This window comes from Andrographis paniculata, unplaced genomic scaffold (assembly GCF_009805555.1).
Source record: "Andrographis paniculata isolate CXL003 unplaced genomic scaffold, ASM980555v1 Contig79END, whole genome shotgun sequence".
NCBI lineage: Eukaryota > Viridiplantae > Streptophyta > Magnoliopsida > Lamiales > Acanthaceae > Andrographis > Andrographis paniculata.
In genome coordinates this window covers 3,727,990-3,752,526 of record NW_026137616.1, presented here as the reverse complement: position 1 = coordinate 3,752,526, position 24,537 = coordinate 3,727,990, and the positions used below count along the sequence as shown (strand labels likewise).

Sequence of the window (24,537 nt, the reverse complement as noted above, 5' to 3'; positions counted from 1 at the left end):
TGTCTTGTTATTCAAGAATTTAGGATGACACAATATTCATTTGATCACACTATATTCTCTACGCATGCTCCAGAGAGACTCGATTATACTTCGTTGTCTATGCTGGTGATATTGTCATTGACAAACTTTGAGGGTTATGAACGATCGGAAAAATTATATTTTTATGTGTATTCACCGCCTAACAATTACACAATATATAGCTGTTACAAGCTGATTTTCAGCATCTAATTAAACTAATTACAGATGTGGATCCTCTAATCCTGCCTTAATCTTGGTAAGTAAATATCTAATTACAGATATGAATCCTCTAATTCTACCATAATCTTGGTAAGTAAATATCATAAAATCCACAGCTGTAAATTAGAGCTTGACATCCCCCCCCCCCCCCCCAAATTGATGCGGTTAAATCAAAAAGCATCAATTTGCCAACAAGAAAGTGATAGCGCTGACATGTAACACACTTAGATATCAGTAATTTGTTGAGTAGTAGAAACAAGAGGGAGAGTAATGACAAGGTTTTTGTGAGCCTCTGATATGGGACAACCGCCAAGCACCGGAAACAATGGCCCGGTACCACTGCGTGTTTATACACGACGCAAAAAAGGGTATTTTGGTCTAATCGCTGCATTACCATAATTACTATATATTTGCATTGCAAAGTAGTCTTTATCTTATTTATAATTATATTTATAAGTTGATATAAATAAATGGAATTAAGGTCAGAGAAGTTTATCCAGAAAACAAGAAGTGTGAGCTGCTAAGGCTGGTGAGTAATAAGATTGATTCTTAATTCTATTAAATTGTGTTCTTGTTCCTATCAAATTGGTTTTACCTGCCGGATCTGTTCGACATGTCGATTACAAGAGATGCGAAAATTGTGGAAATAGAGAATACATTGGGAGGGGTCCGTGAGGAGCAGCGAGACATTCGACAGAAACTTGAAGCACTGAATATGTCCGTCGCAACACAACAAGAAGCGCTACAAAGCAGACTACGGAAATCCTTGCGGTTGTTCAGGCCCTTCAAAGAGCCCCTACAAGATCATTAGACCCATCTGCGTCCGCATCAATTGGAAGTCGCCGAATACACTCCCGCAGCAAAAGGAAGTTGGAGATAATCAAGCCCCTATACGACGCCTTTCTGATGTCACCTTACCGAGTTTTGATGGCACCGGTCCTATCGGGTGGATTGCACGAGCAGAACAGCAATTTGAATTACATCGGGTGACGGTCTGCAACGAGTGCAATTGGCAATGATTGCAATGGAGGGATCCATCCTGCACTGGTTCCGGTGGTATCGAGTGGAATTTTCCCAAGCTTTGATGGTCCGTTTTGATGATCGCTATGTTGGAAGCCCCTTTGAACGCTTAGCGGCTGTGAAACAGACTGGCCTGGTGGATGCCTATGTGGATAACTTTCTACAGTTAGCGAATCAGGTGCCGGGACTCGTTGAGGATCCTTACTTGGGGTATTTCCTGAATGGCCTCCAACATTCTCTTCGCAATAAGTTGCGTGCCTTTGAACCAAAAGACTTGGAAACAGCCATTCGAGTGAGTCGAAGTGTGGAATTGGATTTGTAGGAATCGCAATGAGCCTACTCGGGATCTAGAGCTGATCGGCCACCACAATCATGCGGGGCATCATGGGGACTTGCACAGTTGGTAATTTGATGCCTCAACCTAGGGGCACTAACTCGAGGCTGCCAGAAAAAGGAGGTGCTACTGTCTCGAAGGCTAGATCGAATCGATCCACCAGCACGGGTCAATCTACAGCAAGAACTTCTTTTCGTCGTTTGTCGCAACAGGAATGCAGTAAGGGACGAGGTAAAGGCCTCTGCTTTCGTTGTAATCTTCCTTATCACGCTTTACATGAGTGCCCTCAGAAACAATTGAGAATTTTGTTAATGGAGGAGGGAGATTCGTGGGGTGGAGAATTGCAGGAAATGACGGGTGACGCACCTATGGATCCCGAAAAGGGGGCTGCAGCTCAAGATGAATTAAACTTGGGAGATTTACCTCTGTACTCGATGGCGGGATTTACAGGACCTCGCACTATGAAAATTAGAGGACTTTTGCAGGATAAAAGTGTGATTGTGCTGATCGACAGCGGAGCAAGTCATAATTTCATTTCGCATTCTATCGTAACAAAGATGGGATTATTGACAGAGCCTACAGGCAAGTTTGGAGTCACACTAGGGGATGGGCGACGTTTGGAATGCCGAGGAGTATGCCCAGGCTTACAGATTACTTTGGAAGGATGCATAGTCCAAGCTGATTGTTATGCTTTCCCCTTGGGTGGGGTGGACGTGATCTTGGGAGTTGCATAACTTAAGACATTAGGGAATGTGCGGGTAAATTGGCATACGATGTCAATGTCTTTCAAAGTGGATGGGGTGCCGACCACCTTACAAGGAGATCCAGCTCTTAGCCGTTCCTCGGTAGCCATCCGATCCATGCTCCACATTACCCAATCAGAATTTTGTGCCATCGTAGTGGACTCAGCATGGTGTTTGATGCTGCGGAAAGAGGGTGCATCAACCTCTCAAACCAATGCAGCTCTCGAAACTTTGCCAAAGACATATGCAGAGGTGTTTGGTGAGCCCACGGAACTCCTTCAAACCAGATCGGTGCACCACCATATCATCTTACAGAATGGAGCAAAGCATATCTCCGTTCGTCCCTACCGTTATGGGCATGGGTAAAATGACGAAATCAAAAGACTAGTGGAAGATATGTTGTGCACAGGCATCATATTGCCAAGCTCAATCCCATTCTCGAGCCCCGTGTTGCTCGTGAAGAAAAAAAATGGTAGTTGGCGATTTTGTATCAATTACCGGGAACTAAACAAGCTTAGCATCCCGAACAAATATCCGATTCCTGTTATTCAAGAGATGTTAGATGAGCTTGCGGGTGCAGTGGTCTTCTCAAATATTGATCTTCGTTCGGACTATCACCAAATTCGAGTTGCACCATCTGATATACCAAAGACGGCGTTTCGGACACATAGTGGCCATTACGAATTTCTAGTCATGCCATTTGGGCTCATGAATGCTCCGGCAACATTTCAGGCTACTATGAATGATCTATTTAGGCCACTCTTACGAAAGTTTGTCTTGGTTTTCTTTGACGATATACTTATATATAGTCGATCGTGGGAAGCCCATCTCGGTCACTTATCTCGTGTTCTAGCGATCTTGCAGGAAAATGAATTTAAAGTCAACAGAAAAAAAATGCTCTTTTGGTTGCACTTCAGTGGAATACTTGGGGCATGTCGTGTCGGAAAAAAGAGTGGCGATGGACCCAGAGAAAATTAATGCAGTGGTAAATTGGCCGATTCCTAAATCGGTGAGGGAAGTAAGAGGATTTTTTGGTCTTACAGGATACTATAGGCGCTTTATCCAACATTATGGAGTCATAGCTTGTTCGCTTACACAACTACTGAAGAAAACAGCCACGCCATTCTTATGGACAACCCCTTCACAAGCTGCATTTGATGCCTTAAAGGCTGCTCTTACTACGGCGCCCTTACTAGCTATGCCTGACTTTCAAAAGCACTTAACAATAGAGTGTGATGCATCCGGAACAGGTGTAGGAGCTGTTCTTATGCATGATGAGAGACATATCGCATTCTTTAGTAAGGAGTTAGCAGATAGAACCCTTGCCCCATCCGCCTATGAAAATGAATTGATGGGTTTAGTTCTTGCAATTCAGCATTGGCGTCCTTATCTAATTGGTCGAAGGTTCACAGTACAGATAGACCACCATAGTCTGAAATACTTGCCCACACAACAAATTGCTATCCCTTCACAACAAGTGTGATGGCCAAACTATTAGGGTACTATTTCGATATCGTCTATAAGCCGAGCCGAGTTTACTCTGCAGCTGATTCTTTGTCACGGCATGGTGAGAAGGGAGGGGAGTTATGAGCCATAAGTGCACCCATATGGCTAGGTTGGGAGGAGATACGCGATGAACAATGTAGAGATCCTTCTCTCCAAGCAATCCGAAAAGAGTTACAAAATGGAGGCACAACGCATAGTAACTTTGAGCTGATTGTGGCCAACTGCTCTATTGAGGTCAGCTGGTCATACCGAAGGGTTCTGAATGGATTCAGCGACTGCTTTGTGAGTTTCATTCAACCCAGGGTGGAGGACATGCGGGTGTTTATCGCACATATCATCGTTTTGTATTGGCGGGGTATGTACCGTAAGATACGGGATTATGTGGCCTTTGCATCGTTTTCCAGAAAGCTAAATATAAAACATCTTCTCCGGCGGGTCTTCTACAACTGTTGCCGATTCCGACGATGATTTGGGAAGATATCTCAATGGACTTCATCACCTTGTTGCCTAAATCCCAAGGGTTCTCTTGTGTAATAGTGGTGGTGGACCGCTTAACCAAGTATGCGTACTTTATTGCTTTACGCATGCGTTTTTCAGCCCGTTCTGTAACTTTTTTTATGCTCCAAGAGATTACTCTCAAATTTAGTTCTGCATATCACCCTGAGACTAATGGGCAAACAAAGGTACTTATCGTATCTTGGAAACATATCTTCGATGTTTTTCGTCGGAGCAACCACGTAAATAAGTTGGGTTTCTTCCATGGGCGGAGTATTGGTACAATACTGCTTTCCAAACAACAGTCAAGATCACCCCATTTGAAGCAGTTTATAGGCGGCCACCACAGGATTTACGCCGCTACCTCCCAGGGGAATGTAAGGTAGCAGCTGTGGTTGAACTTCTAGGTGGTCGAGATGCAGCGCTTCGGCTGTTACGATTCAACCTAGAACAGGCGCAGATGCGGATGCAAAGGTACGCCAATGCGAACCGTTGAGAGGTGAAATTTGATGTTGGGGATGTAGTGTTCTTGAAGGTTCGACCGTATAGGCAAACATCGATTCAGATCACAGGCCACCACAAGTTATCTGCGCGTTATTATGGCCCTTTCCGAGTAGAGAAGCGTATTGGTGCTACAACATATCGCTTGCGACTCCCGGAATCCAGCCGAATTCACCCTGTTTTTCATGTCTCACAACTAAAAAGAGTAGTCGGGGATCATCCAGTCGAATCCGAGCTGCCCCATGGGTTAGATATTTCTGACATCCCCTTATTTGAACCGGAGCGAGTGTTGGGGAAGCGAGTGCAACACCAGGAAAAGCGAGATGTAACTCAAGTTTTGGTCAAGTGGCAAGGGCTTTCCGAGGATGATGCCCACCTGGATGGATATTGAGGATTTGCATGGCCAATTTCCAGAATTTCGCCTTGAGGACAAGGCTTTTGCAGAGGGGGATAGAATTGATATGGAACAACCGCCAAACACCGGAAACAATGGCCCGATACCGCTGCGTGTTTCTACACGACGTGGAAAAGAGAATTTTGGTCTAGTCACTGCATTACCACAATTACTATATATTTGCATTGCAAATTAGTCCTTATCTTATTTATAATAATATTTATAAGTTGATATAAATAAATGAAATTAAGGTTAGAAAAGTTTATCCAAAAAAGAAGAAATATGAGCAGTTAGGGCTGGGCATCTGAGTAATAAAATTGGTTCTTAATTCTATTAAATTGTGTTCTTGTTCCTATCAGCCTCACATATATAGTGGCAATCAACTTTTATGTGCTTCGTGCGCTCGTGATAGACTGGATTCAATTCAATTTGGATGGCACTTGTGTTGTCAGCGTGTAAAGAGGTTGGTTGGGTTTGGGGAAAACCAAGTTCTACGAGAAGACCACGTAAACAAAACCGAGGGATTTGCAAAATTTGGTGAAGAATTTCTCCAGCCAAACTCTTGGTGCATGCTTTAAACCATATAAAAAACGCTTTAATTTGCAATCATTTGGTGAAGAAGTCAACATACCAAATGGGAGTTTCATGTAAACATCTTCTTTGAGCTCCCCATGTAAAAAAGCGTTCTTAACATCCATCTGAAACAAAGGCCACGTCAGAGAAGCAACCAGAGCTAATATGGTTCGCATTGTGGTCATTTTAGCTACTATTGCAAAGGTTTATTCGTAGTTGAGGCCGTACTTCTATTTGTTCCCAAGTACCACTAGCCAAGCTTTATTACATTCAAGAGAACAATCAGAGCTTAACTTGATAGTGAATCCAAAACTTGCTACCAAGAGGTCGCACTGATGGTGAACATTGCACGACATCCAATATTTGGTTTTCTTCGAGGACAAGAAGTTCTGCTTTGATAGCTCTTCTACAACACTCATGTTTCATTGCGTGCTTATAAGATGAGGGAATAGGAATAGAGGATAAGGTTGCCATTAAAGAAACATGGTTAGGGAAACCATACCAATCAGGAGGACGAGTAACCCGAGAACTATGCCTGCAATTGGTAATTTCAGAAGTGGTTGCCAGAGCAGGATTAACAGTAGAGGAATCAACAGCAAGGAGTTCGAAGTTGGAGGTTCTGGAGCTGAAATTGGGACATTCTTATCTGGTGCTGGAGATGAGAATTGGACAGTTTGATCTAGTACTAGAGGCTAGACTATGTCTCCTGACCTGTCGCGCGGTCAATCAAATATTTCACCTAATCCGTTATCACAATTTAATGTAATACAGGGGAAGTGATCGTCTCCACAGGGATTGTGTGATTCATTCTTTCGTATTCTAATGCAGTAAATAAAGGGGGATTTTATTTTATTATCTAGTGAAAATAAAATAACAAAGCAATTAAATTAAGGGGAACTAACTATCAAGGGGATGTCTGGTTCAAGGGATGATGCAGTTATGGCACTTGTGTTTTATTATTAATTCAATAAAGTTAATTCTTATTAAAGTATCAATAAATTGGTTATAGTTATCAACAAGCTCTGACAAAATTTTTCCTTACAGTGTAGGTAATTAAGGTACGACAGTTAACTACCCCTAATTAAGCAAATAAACCTAGGTGCGCCCACAAGAATATTGTCTAATTGCATTGTAATCTAGAAAAACCCAATTCAAAACAATTACTACCTAGGAGGAGCAATTAGATTTGATTGTCTCTAACCCCCGGGAAGGAACTATTCAACCCGGTTGTCACCTATTTAAGTGCGAATACAATTACGGATATCCTATCTGAATTGACTTTAGATTATCAGACTAATTTAAATATCGGTACCAAAATATTCAATCAATCTAACAATCACAAACGCTATTCTCAGAATTAGACAAATATTGATAATAAAAAAGAAATTTTATAAAGAAAATTAAGAATCTCCAAAACAAAAGAACCAAAACATTATCACCCCTCAAACCAGAAAAGTATCTACTTCATAATCAAATAACAAAGAACAAAAGATAAAGATAAAGTCATAGCGGGAGGGGGGAATCTTCTCTGTCGATTTGCTCCTGCGCGATCTATGAGTCCGTCAGTCTTCTGCTCCTGTGCGCATCTGCTCTAGCCGTTCTCCCCTTTTGAAACGTGTGATCCCTCATTTTATTTAATGTTTGCCCTAATTATTTTGTAGTTGGGCTTTTGGGCCCTTAATTAAATTCTCATGTCAAGAGGGTATAGTTAGTCATGGCCCTGACTGACTAGGTGATGGAAATCTGAATTTTTCTTTACTTCTTCTACCAATTACGTCAAATTTGATATTTGCCCTCTGCACACAACAAATAAACAATACGCATATAAATTAGGTAGAATCCAATCAAAATCAATCAAATATTGCATATAACATGAACATTTAATGCATGCGATTTCTAACTATCATCTCCGATATACCAAGAGGGGCTTTGGGGCTGGACTCATAGGTGCAAGGTCAATGGAGGTTGAAAGAGTAGATGTATCAATGAGAGAGATAGAAAAGAATGAGATGAAGAAAGAAATGATCCATCATCGTGATTAGTAAAAAAATGGTTGATTTTCCACAAATATCGCATTTCGAGAAACCCGAATACGATGTAAATCAGGATTATAACAAACAAAACCCTTTTGGTGGACTGAATATCTTAGAAAAACACATCTGACTGATTGAGCTGTGAATTTTGTGCGTTTGTGCTTAGGGAAATGAACATAGATGAAAATAGTTTGGAAGACGACCAAATAGCCGAGTGAAAGGAAAAGTATTGGCCAACAAAGGTGAGAGCAACCTATTGATTAGATAGACCACTGTTGAGAGAGCTTCACACCAGAACTTAGTGGGGACAAAACATTCTAGTAAGAGAGTACGGACGAAATCAAGAAGGTGACGGTTGTTCTATTCAGCCACCCCATTTTGTTGAAGTGTTGAAGGACAAGATCTTTGAGAAACTATATTGTTGACTCGCAAAAATTCTTGAAATGGACCAGACATATATTCCCTCATTATCCGATTGAAGTGTTTTGATGTTTGTAGAAATTTCGATTTGGACATACGCATAAAAAAACTTGAAAATGGTAAACACTTCGTTCTTAGAATACATGAAATAAATCCATGTGAATCTACTAAAGTCATCAATGAAATGGGCATGAGAAGGAAAAGGTGCCATATCAAAAAGTTTGGCCCCATTTGGTGTATATGTGGGAAAGGGTAATGTTTTGCTTTTTCCAAGTCAACAAGAATTGCAATCAGATTGGATAGATCGAAGAGATACAAGTTTTTATTCCCAAGTAAACCAGATTTGAACAACGAAAATAGAACCTTATTGTTAGGGTGACCAAGACGGTTATGCCATGTTTGGTGGTCAACATGAGCATAATTACAAGAGACACATGGTGACGAAAAACAAGCAAAAAGACACTTGATAGGAAAGACATGTCCAACTTTAGGCCCCCTCGCAATCATCCTTCCCGACTCTATAGATCCTGCACAACACAATCAGATTTAAAAAATTTCACCTTGTAATTATTGTCAACCAATTGACCAATGAAAATCATATTTGTGGTAAGACCAGGGGAGACAAAGACATTAGTTAAAGGGGAGATATCACCGGTGGATGTAATAGGCAAATGGCTCCCACTAGTGGTTTGAATATCAAGATTTCCACAATATGTTTTTACATGGACAAAAAATGAGACCTAACGAGGTGTTTGGCAAACAGTTTTTTCAAAAGCTTTTAGCTTATTTAAGAGTTTTTAACTATTTGATCGGTCAAAAAGCTAATTTAGGTGTTTGGTAAATTAGCTTTTTGAAAAAGCTTATTGGCCCCAAAAAAACTAATTTCCGAAAAATTATATAATCCAGCGTTTTGAAAGAATTTTTTCATTTTAATTTTCTTTATTCTTTATTTACCGTTAAAATATTATTATTTATTTCGCATACATATAAATATATTTTATACTGCAGTAATTATAAATGATTTTAATATACTATTTATTAAATTATAATTTTATTTTCATAAATTTAAATTAATTAATTTTTATATATAATTAATTTTATTTGTAAACTGTAATTATATTTTTAATATTATTTTATTTTTATATTAAAATTAAATAAAATAGAATAAATTTACTAAAATTATAAATATAATATATTAATCAATAATTAATATAATAAATATATATACCAAAATTTTATTATTTTATATTTTATATCATTCTTAATAAAAAATATTCATATTTCTTAATAAAAATATATGCTATTATTTTACTCAATCTAAAATTAATTAAAAAATATTTTATAACACATTCGTAATTTCAAATAACTAATAATAAAAAATTTAAAATTTTTAAAACTAAAAAACACAATTAAAAAATTTTAAAAGTTAAAATATAAATGTCTTCAATTGTAATTTTACATATAAACAACTAATATCAAACAATTATTTTACCAAACACTTTAATACAAACAGCTAATTGATTGAATCAGCTAAACCCTAATAGCCAACTGAATCAGCTAACAGTTAAAAGCTATCAGCTGATTGCCAAACACACCCTAAATGTCATGTGATTGGAGGCTCCTGAGTCAAAATACCAAGTATGTGATTTAGGAAGAGATTTGCCAGATATTCCCAAGGCTGAAAATGCAGAAACGATAATTTGATGGACCATTTCAGGAGTAACAGATTGAACATGTGATATATTTGCAGAACCATCAGCGCCTAAAAGTACAATTGAGGTTATGTATGCAATCTCAGATCTCCTAAGTGAGCGGATAAGGCATTCCTTAATAATATGACCTTCCTTTTTGCAATAATTAAGCATAATGTCCGTATTCCTTGCAAGAAAAACATTTTGGCTTGTTTTGTGTTGCATAACCCATTGTAACGGATGCAGCCCGTGCTCTGTAAGATGATTTTGAGTGGAGAGGTCCTTACGATGGTTGGAGAGGCGTTGCTCTTCTCGAAGAGGATCATTTAAATAACTATCCAAGGAAGGGACAGGGTCTCGGTTCATAATCCTAGACTTGGTGGCTTCAAATTCACGTCTCAATTTCACAAGAAATTGATCTCTTTTAGTTGTCTCATGAACAATTTGAACAGAAATGAGACCTTCCGGAGGTAGGCTAGCATAGACAATATCAATGTACTAAGCCAACAAATTCATGAAACATGAGTAAAATTCGGAGATGGAGAAACTATCCTGATGAAGTTTCCCTATGTCGTGTTCCAGTTGGAATCGACGAGCAGTATTATGCTGACTGTAAATCCTCTTAAGATAAGCCCAAATTGAGGGTTATCTACATGGCCCCATAGATCCTTTGTCTGGAGCAGAAGTTGTGCCATCAACATGGCCCCATAAATCCTTACTCTTGACGAAAGTATGGAAATTGAATGCCAACGTTGAATAATTTTTGCCATTAAGGCAAACAAGAGGAGTATCATAGTTTTCTGAAGACATGATTTCGAGGAATTGGACAAGAGAATACGGAAACAAGAAAAGATTGACTCAGAACAAGTATTTAGATCAGAGTTGGCTCTGATATCATGACAAACTTTGAGGGTGATTTCTAAACGATCAGGAAAATTATGTTTTTATGTGTATTCACCTCCTAACAACTACACAATATATAGGTATTACAAGCTAATTTTCAGCAATTAATTAAAACTAATTACATATGTGAATCCTCTCATTCTACCCTAATCTTGGTAAGTAAATATCTAAATTACATATATGAATCCTCTAATTCTACCCTAATCTTGGTGAGTAAATATCTACAATTGTAGAAAGTAAATAACGATAAAATCCATAACTGTAAATTACAGCTTAACAGTCATAACCGGAGATGATATAGATGACATCACACAGTTGAAGGAGCACCTGCACAACCATTTTCAAACTAATGATTTGGGACCACAACCACAATAGGGATTGAGGTTGCCTATCAAAGAAGGTGTTATTCTATCATAGAAAAAGTACGTACTCAAATGTTGGAAGATTTATAAACTAGTTAGAAAGCTTAATTATCTATCACCTGACCATATATATCATTTGGTTAGTGTGGTGAGTTAGTTCTCTCAGTCTCCAGCACTTATATGCATGCAGTACAAAAAGAGGTCCCAGGAAAGGTACTAACACAAATCAAGGTCATTCTGAAATTGTTGGATATTCATATGTTGATTGTTCAGGATCTCTAGTTGATAGGCGTCACCTCAGGCTATTGTGTGTTTGTTGAAGATAATCTAATATCTTGAAGAGTACGAAACAAGATGTCGTTTCTAGTTCTAGTCCGAAGCTCAATATTATGTCATGGCCTTAGCTATATGTGAGTTTATATAAGTGAAACAATTACTTTTTGAACTCAAATTTTATAGGGTTAGTGTCGGAGTTTAATTATGATATTAATTGAGTATTATTTTCTATTAATTTGTGATTGAATAATGAAGTAGTAAATTAATAATATATGGTGTTTATCCATTATATATATATTCTAATAGTTTTGTATATAATAATCATTACGAAAAAAAAAAAAAGAAAAGATATTTTTCTTATCAATTCCTCTACATTCTTATTTATTTTATTTTATTTTTTCTATTAGTTTCAAAGATGAAGTTGATCAGTGATAAATTGATAATCAGTCAGCACTCCACATTGCCTGAAATCCGGTATTTCATGAGCGAACGAAGCATATTGAAATAGATTGTTATTTATTAGGTAGAGTATTATTTGGGTGCATAGGTACCAAATGTGTCTTCAAATGATTAACTTATAGACATATAACGAAAGCCTTAGGGTGTGTTTGTTTAGTGAAATTGTTTGAAAAGATATTTTTCTACGTGAGGTATAGAGAATTGTATAAGTAATATAAAAATAATGAGTGTGTGTAATATATTAATTTTGGGGGCGAAATGTGTTTTTTGGAATTGGTGGAAGAACAGATTAAAGGTTCTAGATCTGAGTTCATATGTGACAAGTTTGGATCGTATGATTTGTCCGCTCTAACTTGATAGGAAGAATGAGATTAGGCCAATTACTTATTATTAGTTTACGCATGTTTAGACTATGTATATTTATTCGTTGTGTTGTGTAGCTCTATAATATATTGGGAATAAAATAAACATTTACAATTGTCAATTGGAATTGTAACTAAGTTATCTTCAGCTTGTTTATTTCTTCCTCCTGGCTGTAAATTTGTGTGCAATTTACCATTGAACTTGAGCAACATAATGATATTTGGATTTATTGTTCCCAAGTTCTGTTTAAGCTTTTACCTTTTCTCTTTTTCTGGTGCTATGTCTCAGGAGAAGGTACTGGCTTGCTTCGTCTCCATAGTACATATCGGCATGACTTGAAAATATACAGCTCAGATGAAGGCCGTGTGCAGGTTAAGATTCTGAAGTTTAGTTGATTCATTTAATGAAGCCAAGTGCTCTATTCCATTTATGTATGCAGTTGGTTCCTTAATATATTTGTAGAAAGTAGTGTAATTTACTACTTCTCTTTGACCTTTACTCATTTCATTCTGGCTGTCCAGCAATCTTCATTTGCTGTAAATGTAATAAAGTGTTTGCTTCAGATATTTGTTTACTGTTGGCAGATGTCAGCGGCAGCTTTTGCCAAAGGACTCCTTGACTTGGAAGGAGAATTAACACCTATTTTGGTTGGTACTTTCATATATTTTGATATTCATATATATATATATATCTATCTTCAGGTGGATGAGTTCACTGTCATCATCTTTTATTTTTGCTAAGGTTTCACTTGTCAGCAAGGACTCCTCAATGTTGGATGGACTTGAAAATGCCAGTATTGAGATAAAAGAAGCTAAGGTTTGTGTTGTGAGCAACATTTTAACAGTTATTCAGTCCTAATTGTCTGTCTTGATATCATAGATAAGAACTGCATCTTTAACCTTGGAATATGTCTAATGAAGATGTCAAGAATCATAGAATTCCATTATCCAGACATTATCATTGAGTCCTCTTCTTTCCATGCTTCAAACCTTGTCGTTCTTGTATCTAGTGTTGATTCCAATAGATGGCCTACTTTTCTTTTCCTTCCAAAAAGCTCTAACCAATTGAGACCACTTCAAATAATTTTTTCCATTCAATCTTATATGCTGCCTGGATCTTTTGAAGTTCTAATTATCTAATGTGCTCTGTGTGATTTGTTCTTCTTCCACCGTTGAAGAAAAATGCTGCATTGAAGATGTAACATCCACCATAATTGATGGGGTCAAGTAATTGAACAAAAAAAAAAAATGTATAGTAAAAGAAACAATAGTGAAGGCTAGAGTGAATAAGAAAGGAACCAACCATTAAGGCTGGAATTCAAGAAGCAACAGTGGTAATTTTTCAGGAACCGTAACAAGCTTTAATACCATGTTGAAAAAGAATATGAGGAATTGCATAATTCTATTCCTTTTCCTGCAATGCATTCTAATCAATTTGTACAAGTTCCTGTTACACTAGTCCTGATATTACTCCACTAAATCACTATTGTACCCTGATTACCTCCACTAATTTATCTAAACTATCTCTCATTCAAGATTTCCTACATATTGTCCTTGTGATTTATGTTGATTATCAAACAATCCAAGTGCCTCTTGTAATTTGATTTTATTTTCCTTACAATTTTTGTTTAAAGGATATGGCAAAGTTACAGTTTTAGATCTAAGCATGACTTTTGGAAAAATCAGTTCGTGAAAATTTACAGAATTGGGCTATTTTTCTTTTCATTACTGGTGTCCTCCAAAATTTTTATCAGGTAAAGCTAAATGAGATAATAACATCTGGGGCAAAAGCTGACCAAAACAGTAAGGCACCTGAGAAACCTTGGATGGTTGATGGTGCAGGAGTTACTTCAAATGCCTCTGAGCTTTTACCCAAATTGGTAAATATTCCTAACATGCTGTGCAAGTCATCAATGCTACCACTCCTTTATCTATATCACTTCCTAGTAATACATGTTCTTTACATATTGCTGATAGAGTTGCTTCGCCGAAGAGAGAGTTACATTAACGATTATCTCTGAGTTTTTATGTGTTCTTGTGAATGATATTTAGTTTGAATTAACAAAGAAAGTTACCGAACAAGTACGACTTCTAGCCAAGGATGAAGATGAGGAGCTTGCAGAGAGGAGTTCATTTGATGTAGTTACTCCATATGATCAAGCTAAGGCTCTTGGCAAGACAAATATAGACGCGAACCAGATTGCTGCAGGTTTACCTTGTGGTAATGAGGGATTTTTACTCATGTTTGCTCGCTGGAGAAAACTTGAGAGGGATTTGTACAATGAACGAAAAGGGTAACTATTTTAAAATAAATTTGTCCACTATTTTGCTTTTATTCATCTACCACCAGAAAAAGTAATCTGCAACCAGATTACTGCTATAGAAAGTTTAGCCAACAAACTGCACATATTGCAGGAGGTATGATATAACACAAATCCCTGATGTTTATGACTCCTGCAAGTAAGTATTTTTAGTATTTAAATTACTTATTTGGATAAGTTTATTATATCTCTTCTTGTATTCACATGGAATATTGGTTTCAATTGCACTTGTGGCATGCATTAAATATTTAATCATAGTCAAGTGTGGAGTCCTAGACTTTGGACAAGCGAAGAGAACATTGGGTTGCGCAGGGGGCAATTCATTTGAAGTTTCAACTCTGTTGGTGTAGTACTTAAACAATATTTCAGAGTGGAACCATGAGACATAAAATGAATATGTTTGGAATCTGAATGTAAAGTGAAGGTGTTCAGAAGATGGATTAACTCTGTGCTAAAATCATGCTTCTATCCCATCATGCCTTCCCTCTTAACAGATACGATCTCTTGCACAATGCACATTTAAATCTTGAAGGATTGGATGAACTATTCAAAGTTGCACAGGTATGATCATTGGCAAATCTTAAGATACTTGCAATCTCTTATCAAGTAAAAATGAAGCAGGTTCAGTGTTAGATAGTTCTGATGACTAATATCACATCATTTGTTCCTTCTGTTATAGTTACTTGCAGACGGTGTTATTCCAAACGAGTACGGTATCAATCCTAGGCAAAAACTAGCGATTGGATCAAAGGTAGTTTCCGTTCTAAACTTTATGTACATCATCCCACTATTTCAGTTTGCTTAAAACTCATTGTTTCACCAAATTTATTGTAGTTAAGATCAATTGGGAAGTTAAATAAATGTCTAAAAGTATTTATCATGTGGCTTTGCATCTTGTTCTGCGCTGATTTATAAATTATGCATTGTCAGTAGATTATTTTAAATGTTCTCTATAAAATAATAGCATGTCCTAGCCTTGCAAAACTTTTAGATTGCTCGCCGCTTGTTGGGGAAGATCTTGATTGATCTGAGAAATACACGCGAAGAAGCAATCAATGTTGCAGAACTCAAGACTAATCAGAGCAGCAATTCAGTAGTCTCTAGTCATGGTAAAGACGATGCAAATCAACACTACAAAGCTCACAGCAAAATTGACAACACAAGAAGAGCTAGCTTTACCAGTGACAAGTCTATGGATCAAGAGGATGATGATGACGGAGAAATAAAATATCGACTGGACCCAAAGTAAATATTACTAATTATGTACACAGACACACACACAGACATAATCATCATTATTTTAAGTCAAAGCATATCCAACGCTCGATTAAATTCTTGAAAATAGTTTTTATCAATTATATTCACATCCTTTCTTTCTTCATCAGATATGCAAATGTGAAAACCCCGAGGCGTCATGTGCGAACCCGGCTATATTTCACATCCGTGAGTTTTATTGTTTCATGACTTGATTACTCCTTTGTTTTCCTACAATTGCTTGTCTCTAGAACCTGTCTTGAAATGACTCATGGTACATTGCTTATGTAGCTATATCTGTGTACTTTTTCACTGCGAGCAATTCATGCACTCTGGTTACATTTATAGGCTTGCAGCATGATATGTTTAGAAGCTGAATTGACGCAATTTTGTACAATGAAATGCAAATGTTGAGATATCTGCTGATCATTTGGCCTTGTTAATACCTTCATCATTTAGATGTTGATGGAAAGGAATATAGAATGCTCATATTTGGAGATTGGAGATCGTAGTGCTTTCCATTGTTATGGTTTCCTTAAAAATCTTACCATGTCCCTATTTTCCTTGAAGTTAAACTCAATTAATTGGAAACTTTATTAGACAGCCTATTCGGTCATTAAAAACAGAAGTAGTTTACTGAGATATAACAACATTTATATATTAGAGTGAGATCTGGAAAATAGATATGCTAGGCCTTCATGGTTGATAGTTCCATTAATTAGAGTAGCATCTTCCAAGATATTTGTGGATATGTGTCGTAACCTGTAATCTGTCATATCAGAGAAATATTGGTTTTCCCTTCAAGAATTCTGGTTCAATTAATTCTAAATATGAACAAACTCATAAAAATGCTACTGGAATTTTGCCTTTCATATATTCTTGGCTTTCTGTCAAGCCAGAATACTTTAGACTTAACTCAGATTACACAAAGGTAGGATATATAATCCAGGTGTGAAAAAGTATTTCTACTTTTATCCATTGCCTCTTCGAAATAAACTGATCATATTTCATTATGAATTTGCAGGAATCCCATATCCACTCACTGATGAATGTACTTCGTTATTGCAATCTAGATGAAAGTCTTCAAGGAGAACCAAGCCTCTTTAAAAATATTGCTTTGGAGCGCTTGTATAGGACAAAGGAGCTCGACTACATGAGTTACATCGTACTGAGATTGTTTGAAAACACAGAGGTCAGAGTTTGTTTATTAATTTATTTTAACCATTTCTATCAGTTTTGGAATAAATTAGTAGTTTGCATGGGAGAACTTCGCCATTTCCATTCAAAAGAACAAACCTCGAAGAATACTGCATTCTGTTTCATTTTGGTGTATTTTTATCTGCCCTGATTGGAATCAAACACTCATAAGCCAATTTTTCTACTCTTAGGGCAATAGTGAACTCCGTAATGGATATCATTTAGCTGCATTCTTCTGACATTGAATAGCAGATAATGTGTAGTCAACATGGTTGTATAGAAAATAGTTCAGTTGGTTGAATTCAACTCAACTCCCATTGTTCTATGTCTTGGCATTGGTGGTGGTCTCTTCCCAAGTCTTGCTCATTCTCTAAAATGATTGTATCGGTAGAGAGACTTTGTTAGGACACTTGCTGGTTCTTGGTTGATGTAGGGAAATCTGGTAACATCTTATCAGATTTGTGTTCCCAATTTCTTGGTTGATGTAGGGAAATCTGGTAACATCTTATCAGATTTGTGTTCCCAATTATAAATCCTTCATCTCTTTTTTTCTTTTATAGTTTGCACCATTCATACTATTTTTCGGCGTTCCCTTTTATAATGAATTCCTTATTATGTGTGGTATTCTTCACCTTAATCTCAACCTTTGAGCCTCTAACCATCCTACCAAGACCTTCTGGTACCAAATCCATCAATTCTGTGGGTTTTCTGATGTCCATATTTGACTTCCGCAAACACAAAAACTACATAGGTCTCTTCAGAGGGTCCAACTACAATCAGACTTTATCTGTGAGCTTATCAGGGAGTCTAACCAAGATTTTTCGTATGCAGTTGGACTCTAGCCAAATTTATTCTTCATTCCGTTGTAGCAAAGATAGATTGAACAATGAAATCATCTTTTGCCCGATCAAATTCCAAGCTTTTGAGCTTGTGGGCCTTTTTTTCTCTCAATTACAAACTCTTCTCTATTATAGTTTTGAGTTTTGACATGAACATAATTTCTTGATGTTGTCCTTTTCAACGAAAGCACAAAATAAGTGATGGTTAGTTAATAGTTCGAATCAAATGCAGGTGGCTTTAGAAGATCCAAAGAGATTCCGTTTGGAGATGACTTTTAGCAGAGGCGCAGATTTATCCCCTCTGGAGGTAACTTCCAAATAAAACATTGATCATAGCAATTTTCAATTGACATAGCTTTTCGGTTTAAATCATCCGAGCGCATAATATAGTTAATATATTATTCTCACCTCCTGCAGAAGAGAAACGACAGCGAGGCAGCTTCATTCCACCAGGAGCATACATTGCCAATAATGGGCCCCGAGAGACTACAGGAAGTAGGATCTTGTTTAACACTAGAGATGATGGAGAAGATGATCCGGCCATTCGCAATGCCAGCTGAAGACTTTCCACCATCGATCCCTCATGGATTCTCGGGCTACTTCTCCAAAAGCGCAGCAGTTCTCGAACGCCTGGCCAATCTCTGGCCCTTCCACAAGCATGGGAACAATACAAACAATGGTACAATTTCTAGACATTTCTTTATAAGAACGACTTAGTTAGCATACATATCAGAGTGTACTAATATGCTTCGATTGCTAATGAGCTGTTGAAGGTAACAAAGTCGAGAAACCGAAGGAGCATCGGCAACCATTGCAGGAATATTACTAATATGAAGCTGAAAAAGCCTTTGAACACTGCTGGCCCCTTCCATAATTGTTCTTTCCAGGTTTGCATATGCATTTTAATTTAAATGACTTGCGAATTTGGTGATCCTTACTATATTAATGTCTTCCATTTACTTTTATCAGGTTTTTATGTTAAAACAAAGAGTGTGTTGCCCGTGTCATTTCGGTTTTGGTTTTATTATTTTTTTTTAAAAAAAATTCTTTCAAAAAAATCAAATCAAATATTTATTTTTTATTTATTATAATACAGTTCGAAATATTACGTTAATACATATTTATATCTGTTCAAAACCAAAACCAAAATCCACGAATAAACACACCTCCTACCTCCTAAGTGATTTCAGAACTTAACGATGAATAACTATGGGGTGGTGCTGAAGTTTTATGAGAGGAAAATAGTTCTGTAATGGTCTTTATAAAGGATGATAATTGTGAGGTTCGAAAAATCCTTCAAAGTATTAGGGTGTAATTTTTTTTCTTTTTTTTTTTATCTATTAAAAAAAAATCCATCAGATTTTCAAATTTACAATGAGTCCGGATAGACTTGATACTTAATATCGGTTTGTATAATAGTAATAATTAAAATAGTTTAAAATATAATTTTTTTTTTAATTATTATTTTTATATATTATATTAAAATTTAAATTGAAAAAGATAATTGAGATACCAAATCAAAAATTTATAAAATTTTTAAATTATTATTAGATAATTTATTTTTTAATATAATTTATAAAGTTTTAACACAAATTACAAAAGCATTAGTAATAAAATACTTTCTTTGATAATGCCTTTCTTTTTTTGATGTGTTGAAAATATTTTAAATTTTATTTCACCCAAATAAATTTTACTTAAAGAACAAGCCCTAAACCATTTTCTAACTCATAAATTTTATTTATATCGTTTTAATCCAGAAAATCCAATTGCTACGGTATTTTTACTTATATTATAATTTTATTTTTCGCTAATATTCTTCAAATATTTTATTTTACATATTATTTTAAACAATTTTTTTATGATTTACAATAATTTTTAAAAAAATTTAGAAATATATAAAATTAATGTAAAAATTAAAATTTAAAAAAAAAAAATAGAGAGAGCACCATTTTTGCACAGTAACAACACAAAAAAATAGCTTTAGAACTGACCTTGGATAACTAAGTCACATAATATGATTCTATGTGTTTGTTTGGAGGTTTGAATTTTGAGTTGGGATTTGAATAGTAAAAATTTTGAATTTGAATAGTTATATGATGTGATATAAATAGGTGTTGATGTGATGTTTTGAATGTAAAATTGATTTTTAGTATAATATAAAAAATGAAAAATAGGTGTTTAATTTGATATTTTTGGAGGGAAAAAATAGGATGAACAGAGGAAATATAATTCAATCCCCCAAACAAACACACCCTAATGTAATCATATACTTATTTACTATGCATTATTAGAATCCGACATAAAATAAAGTCTATAATATGTAGTAGTATTATTACTTTCAATAATATTAATTTTGAAAAGCAAACTTACATATATTCAATGACTATAATAATTTGATTAAAAGTAAAAAATTGTTTTGATAATACAAAAGTAATAAATGTAAAGTATATAAAATTGTGTAGATAATACAAAAAGTAACGAGTGCATATAATATTTTTTTGAAAAAAATATTTTTAAACCTAATTTCATCTATTTCTTTTGAATTGTTATATATTTAAATTTTGTTACTAAAAAATAGCATTGAATATGGTAGTTTTCATGAAAACACACGTCATATTATTGGCAAAAAAAAATAGGAGAAAGGTATGCAAGTCTTGCTATGTAACAATTATTATCAATCAAAATCTTAGTATTCAAACTTCAAAACCTACAATCAATTTTTCAATATTTATATTCAAAACAACTATTTCAAATTATAATTTTAGTATTCAAAACCTAAAGCCCAACTTCAAAATCTTACAAAAAAAAAAGAAATAAAACACCACCCAAATTCCACCTAGACTTCAAATATGGAAAAACACAGATTGATCATATTTATTCCCTATGTTGGAGCATAAAGAGAATAACAATGGAAGCAGAGCTGGCAAAAACTGACTCGACACGACAATTCGACACGATCCGACAAAAAATAATTGAATTTGGGTCAAATATTTCAACCCAATTATGTATACATGTTGACACGAACCCGACATGATAATAAACGGGTCGGGTTAGGGTTGAGACTCTCAACTCGAATCCGACACGACAACCCGATTATAATATATTAATATTGATTAATATATTTATTATACATATAAAATAATCATAATTTAATAATTTTTTCATAAATTAATTTAAACTAAATTCAATTTTAAATAATTCAACCTGATTTATACTCAAATCAATAAAAACTAATATAACACGACAACAAAACAAAAAATTATTTAATTTGAATCAAGAAATTAGACGTAATTATGTATACGGATCAACACTAGTCAACCCGAACCCGACACGATGATAAACGAGTTAACACGAACCCGATATGATAATAAACGGGTCGAGTTAGAGTTGAGTAATTTAACCCGTTTAAAATAGTCAACCCGACACGAATCGACCCATTGCCGGCTCTAATCTTGAGATGTTAGTTAGTTAGTTCAACAAGTGAATTAAATCCAAATATATTCCTACAAGAAATGAGAAAACATGCTACTGAGTGCTGAGGAAGATAGATAGTAAATTAGTAATTGACTGAAACCAAGTAGTAATTGGTAAATATTACTACATATATATTTGAGCAATAAACGAGAAAATTTCTATGATCAAAATTGGCAAGAGTTACCTTAAAAAACCTACCACGGATGAATGGTTCTAGGCTGACCAAAATCGAATGGCTTATAAAGGATACGAAGAATAATGGTGTCCAAAATGAGGAATAACAACCTTACCAACCGAGAAGTAAAAGCTTCAAGAGAGCCATCCGGACATAGAGGCCGTTCTTGGCTTGTCTGAAATAAGCAGCCCTTGGATCAAGATCAACCTCCACGGTTATCTGAAATTGAATGAAAGAAATCCGAGCATATAATTCATTATATGAAGATGGGACTGAAATGCAAACTTCGAATGTAAGGATATACATGTATAAGTGGATATCGAAAGGCTAACCTCATCAAGCCTGGGTAGAGGATGCATCACAATTGCGTGTTTCTGCATCACATTCAGCACATCCTTATTCACAATGTATTTGCCCCGGGCTGTTTCGTATAGATCGTCTCTCCCCTCAAATCTTTCTCGTTGGATACGAGTTTGATACACCATGTCACATTTCGATGCCACCTCCATTAAATCAGCGCTTTCTTCCCATTTGACTCCCTTGGATGTTAGGTAATCTTTTATATCATCCTGAAATTGAAAAAAAGTGTAAATTTAAAGGAAAATAAAAAGGTCGTAATTTCTCATTTCACACTGATTAGTCGGGATCAATGTTGCTTCTCTTACCTTCATTCTTACGACTTCAGGTGACACGAAATAGATCTTAACATCCTCGTACTTCGCGAGCAAATAGGCAAGCGAGCGAACTGTCCTACCGTGAGCAAGATCACCAACAAGCCCGACTTTTATACCATCAAGTTTTCCAATCTCTCTTTGAATAGTATAAACATCCAGAAGGGCCTGCTCGTTACCAAAGAATATTTAACTTCGAGATAACATAATCAAGCCACTTTCTATGGTATATAAAAACTTCTAATAAATCATTATCAGTCGAAAAACACCGATTTCATCCACCGACTCACAATTTGAAATGCACAAACATAAGGAATGAATTATAACTGATACCTGAGTCGGATGCTGTCCGGGGCCATCTCCAGCATTGATAACAGGAATTCCAGCTGTCAATGCCGCCCTTTTGGCAGCCCCACTTTCGAAATGTCTTAGTACTATTATGTCTGAGTACCCCTCGACTGTCCTAATGGTATCTGTAAATCAATATAGATGTTAGTTAAGCACGTTACAACAAACAACTCTATTTCAATTCTAATAGCCTAACCATAATGACATTAATCGTAGTTACATTCGGATGTAGTTTAGCTCATCTCGATTATTAAATCAAATGAGAATCGAAGGCATGGATAAAAATAAAAAGTAAATATACTAAAAAACCATACCTTCAAGAGTCTCCCCTTTTGCTGCTGACGAGAACTCCCGTGCATTTTCTGTAGTCAAGACTTCCCCACCTAAACGTTTCATAGCAGACTCGAATGAAAGCCGAGTTCTGGTTGAGGGCTCATAGAATAGTGTGGCCATCAGATATCCGTGAAGAAGTTGGCTTCTGACGGGGCTCTTCTCGATCATTTCCATATCAAGTGCTACATCGAATATGGCACTTAGGGTTTCTCGGTCGAATTGTTGAGCTTCAATAATGTCTGTCAGATGAAACTTGCTCCCAGTTGAAAACAAAGGTTTTGTCTCAACCTTCAACGCTTTGCTCGGGAAGCCATCGCTCATCATGTACAATTTTCCTTCTCTCCATCTCTTATTTACAGATGGCTTGAAAATTCCATTCCCATAATTGCAAATCATCGAAGAATTGCTTTTAGAAGCATAGGAGCAATGTGTGTTCCCATTCAAGGACCATCCCGAAAAAGTAGAAGACAATGCCATAAGAACAAACACAACCTGATCAAAAGAAAAAATAAAATTGGGTGCTATCAGGAAAAATAACTCAATGGGATGTAAAGATTAAAATAGGTCACAGGCTCGGATAGTCATTTTTCTAGCAAAAACTCAATTGAAATCTGATATAACTTTCATGCAAAGTTCACAAATTAGCATCCTATTTTTATCTCATACACACAAACACATATATATTCAAAATTCAATAAACACATAATCATGCTTCAAAGATACTTTAGAAACTTTTGGCACTGTTCATCACAATTAGCGTCTTCAAAACAATCACATCAAACAGTTTTTTTATCTAAGAAAACATAACATCAAATACTTTTGTACACTAATTTTTTCTAAAAATATCACATGTAGCACAAAACACCACGTCAAACATTCAAAAGTTTCAAAACTTCTATCTAAATGGAAACTGAGATTGTCATGAAACTTAATCATTAGATACAACATCTCAAATGTGCATATCACCAGTGTCTGTAAGGAAACCAAATACAAAAGGAAAATGTATATATGTATATATATATAATTCACTACTAAGACTCCTCGCATAATCTTCTCTAAGTTTCAAATCAAAGCACGTTACTAATTAGAATCATCCAAAATCATTCGAGAAACAAAAAAAGTGAAACCACAAATCCCAAAAAGAACGTACAAAGCCAATAATAAAATTAAACCAATAGACTTCAATCCTTCGAGCCAATCTAAAATCAATGCAATTAAATGTAACCAACACCAATCAATGTAAACCTAGCAACCGCCATTGAAAATATGATAACAGCAAATAAATCATTCAAGAATCGAACTTACGAAGAAGAAAACTATAAGACGACGAGGATGGTGCCCTGCCTCGGAGGACGATGTAGAACCGAGGAAGGCGGCAGGGCAGAGAAAGACGAAGATGATTTGGTTGGGATGGAATGAAATGGAATGGAATTTCGGCACTTTTGGAAGTGACGATCGGAACTTGCAGCTCACCCGCCCGGTTACAAACCGAACCGCCCCGAAACAGGACCGAACCCGAGTTTTTAACGGTTCGGTTCCAGCTCCTGTGAAACCGCCGGTTCTAAAATCTGAACAGCGTCTGGCGATGATGATGGTGTGAAACAGAATGGGTGAGT

General features: G+C 36.0%; 2 protein-coding genes across 8 annotated transcripts in view; one reads left to right on the top strand and one right to left on the bottom strand.

Annotated features, from left to right (window-relative positions):
- The window catches only part of LOC127240185 (inositol hexakisphosphate and diphosphoinositol-pentakisphosphate kinase VIP2-like), a 29,362-nt gene extending 10,477 nt beyond the window's left edge, over positions 1-18,885 (top strand). For all 6 annotated transcript variants that reach the window (XM_051258708.1, XM_051258706.1, XM_051258707.1 and 3 more), the window contains 14 exons: positions 12,599-12,681; positions 12,895-12,957; positions 13,052-13,126; positions 14,064-14,189; positions 14,362-14,603; positions 14,725-14,769; positions 15,125-15,191; positions 15,310-15,381; positions 15,622-15,875; positions 16,016-16,073; positions 16,909-17,076; positions 18,153-18,227; positions 18,338-18,599; positions 18,694-18,885. In XM_051258708.1, coding sequence (XP_051114665.1) covers positions 12,599-12,681; positions 12,895-12,957; positions 13,052-13,126; positions 14,064-14,189; positions 14,362-14,603; positions 14,725-14,769; positions 15,125-15,191; positions 15,310-15,381; positions 15,622-15,875; positions 16,016-16,073; positions 16,909-17,076; positions 18,153-18,227; positions 18,338-18,599; positions 18,694-18,749 — 1,646 coding nt within the window. In that variant the 3' untranslated portion in view covers positions 18,750-18,885. The remainder of the gene's footprint in view (positions 1-12,598; positions 12,682-12,894; positions 12,958-13,051; positions 13,127-14,063; positions 14,190-14,361; positions 14,604-14,724; positions 14,770-15,124; positions 15,192-15,309; positions 15,382-15,621; positions 15,876-16,015; positions 16,074-16,908; positions 17,077-18,152; positions 18,228-18,337; positions 18,600-18,693) is intronic.
- LOC127240187 (aspartate carbamoyltransferase 1, chloroplastic) lies at positions 6,769-24,522 on the bottom strand. Of its 2 annotated transcripts, XM_051258711.1 has the most exons (7): positions 24,227-24,351; positions 22,903-23,413; positions 22,574-22,713; positions 22,235-22,408; positions 21,902-22,138; positions 21,680-21,788; positions 6,769-7,599 (listed from the first exon to the last, which is right to left on the bottom strand). In XM_051258711.1, the coding sequence occupies exons 2-6, from the start codon at positions 23,396-23,398 to the stop codon at positions 21,681-21,683; spliced, it is 1,155 nt and encodes a 384-aa protein (XP_051114668.1). In that variant the 5' UTR covers positions 23,399-23,413; positions 24,227-24,351; the 3' UTR covers positions 6,769-7,599; position 21,680. The 2 variants fall into 2 exon arrangements, with proteins under 2 accessions (XP_051114668.1, XP_051114669.1); XM_051258712.1 differs by lacking the exon at positions 6,769-7,599 and having other exon boundaries at positions 18,927-21,788; positions 24,227-24,522.
- Between the last annotated feature and the right edge of the window lie 15 nt (positions 24,523-24,537).

Excerpts from the sequence above, each read along its gene's own strand:
- LOC127240187 (XM_051258712.1), bottom strand. The coding sequence starts at position 23,398 with ATGGCATTGTCTTCTACTTTTTCGGGATGGTCCTTGAATGGGAACACA. Across the intron at positions 22,714-22,902 it reads AAAAGGGGAGACTCTTGAAG|ATACCATTAGGACAGTCGAG; the intron begins GTATGGTTTTTT and ends ATTGATTTACAG. Across the intron at positions 22,409-22,573 it reads CCGGACAGCATCCGACTCAG|GCCCTTCTGGATGTTTATAC; the intron begins GTATCAGTTATA and ends GGTAACGAGCAG.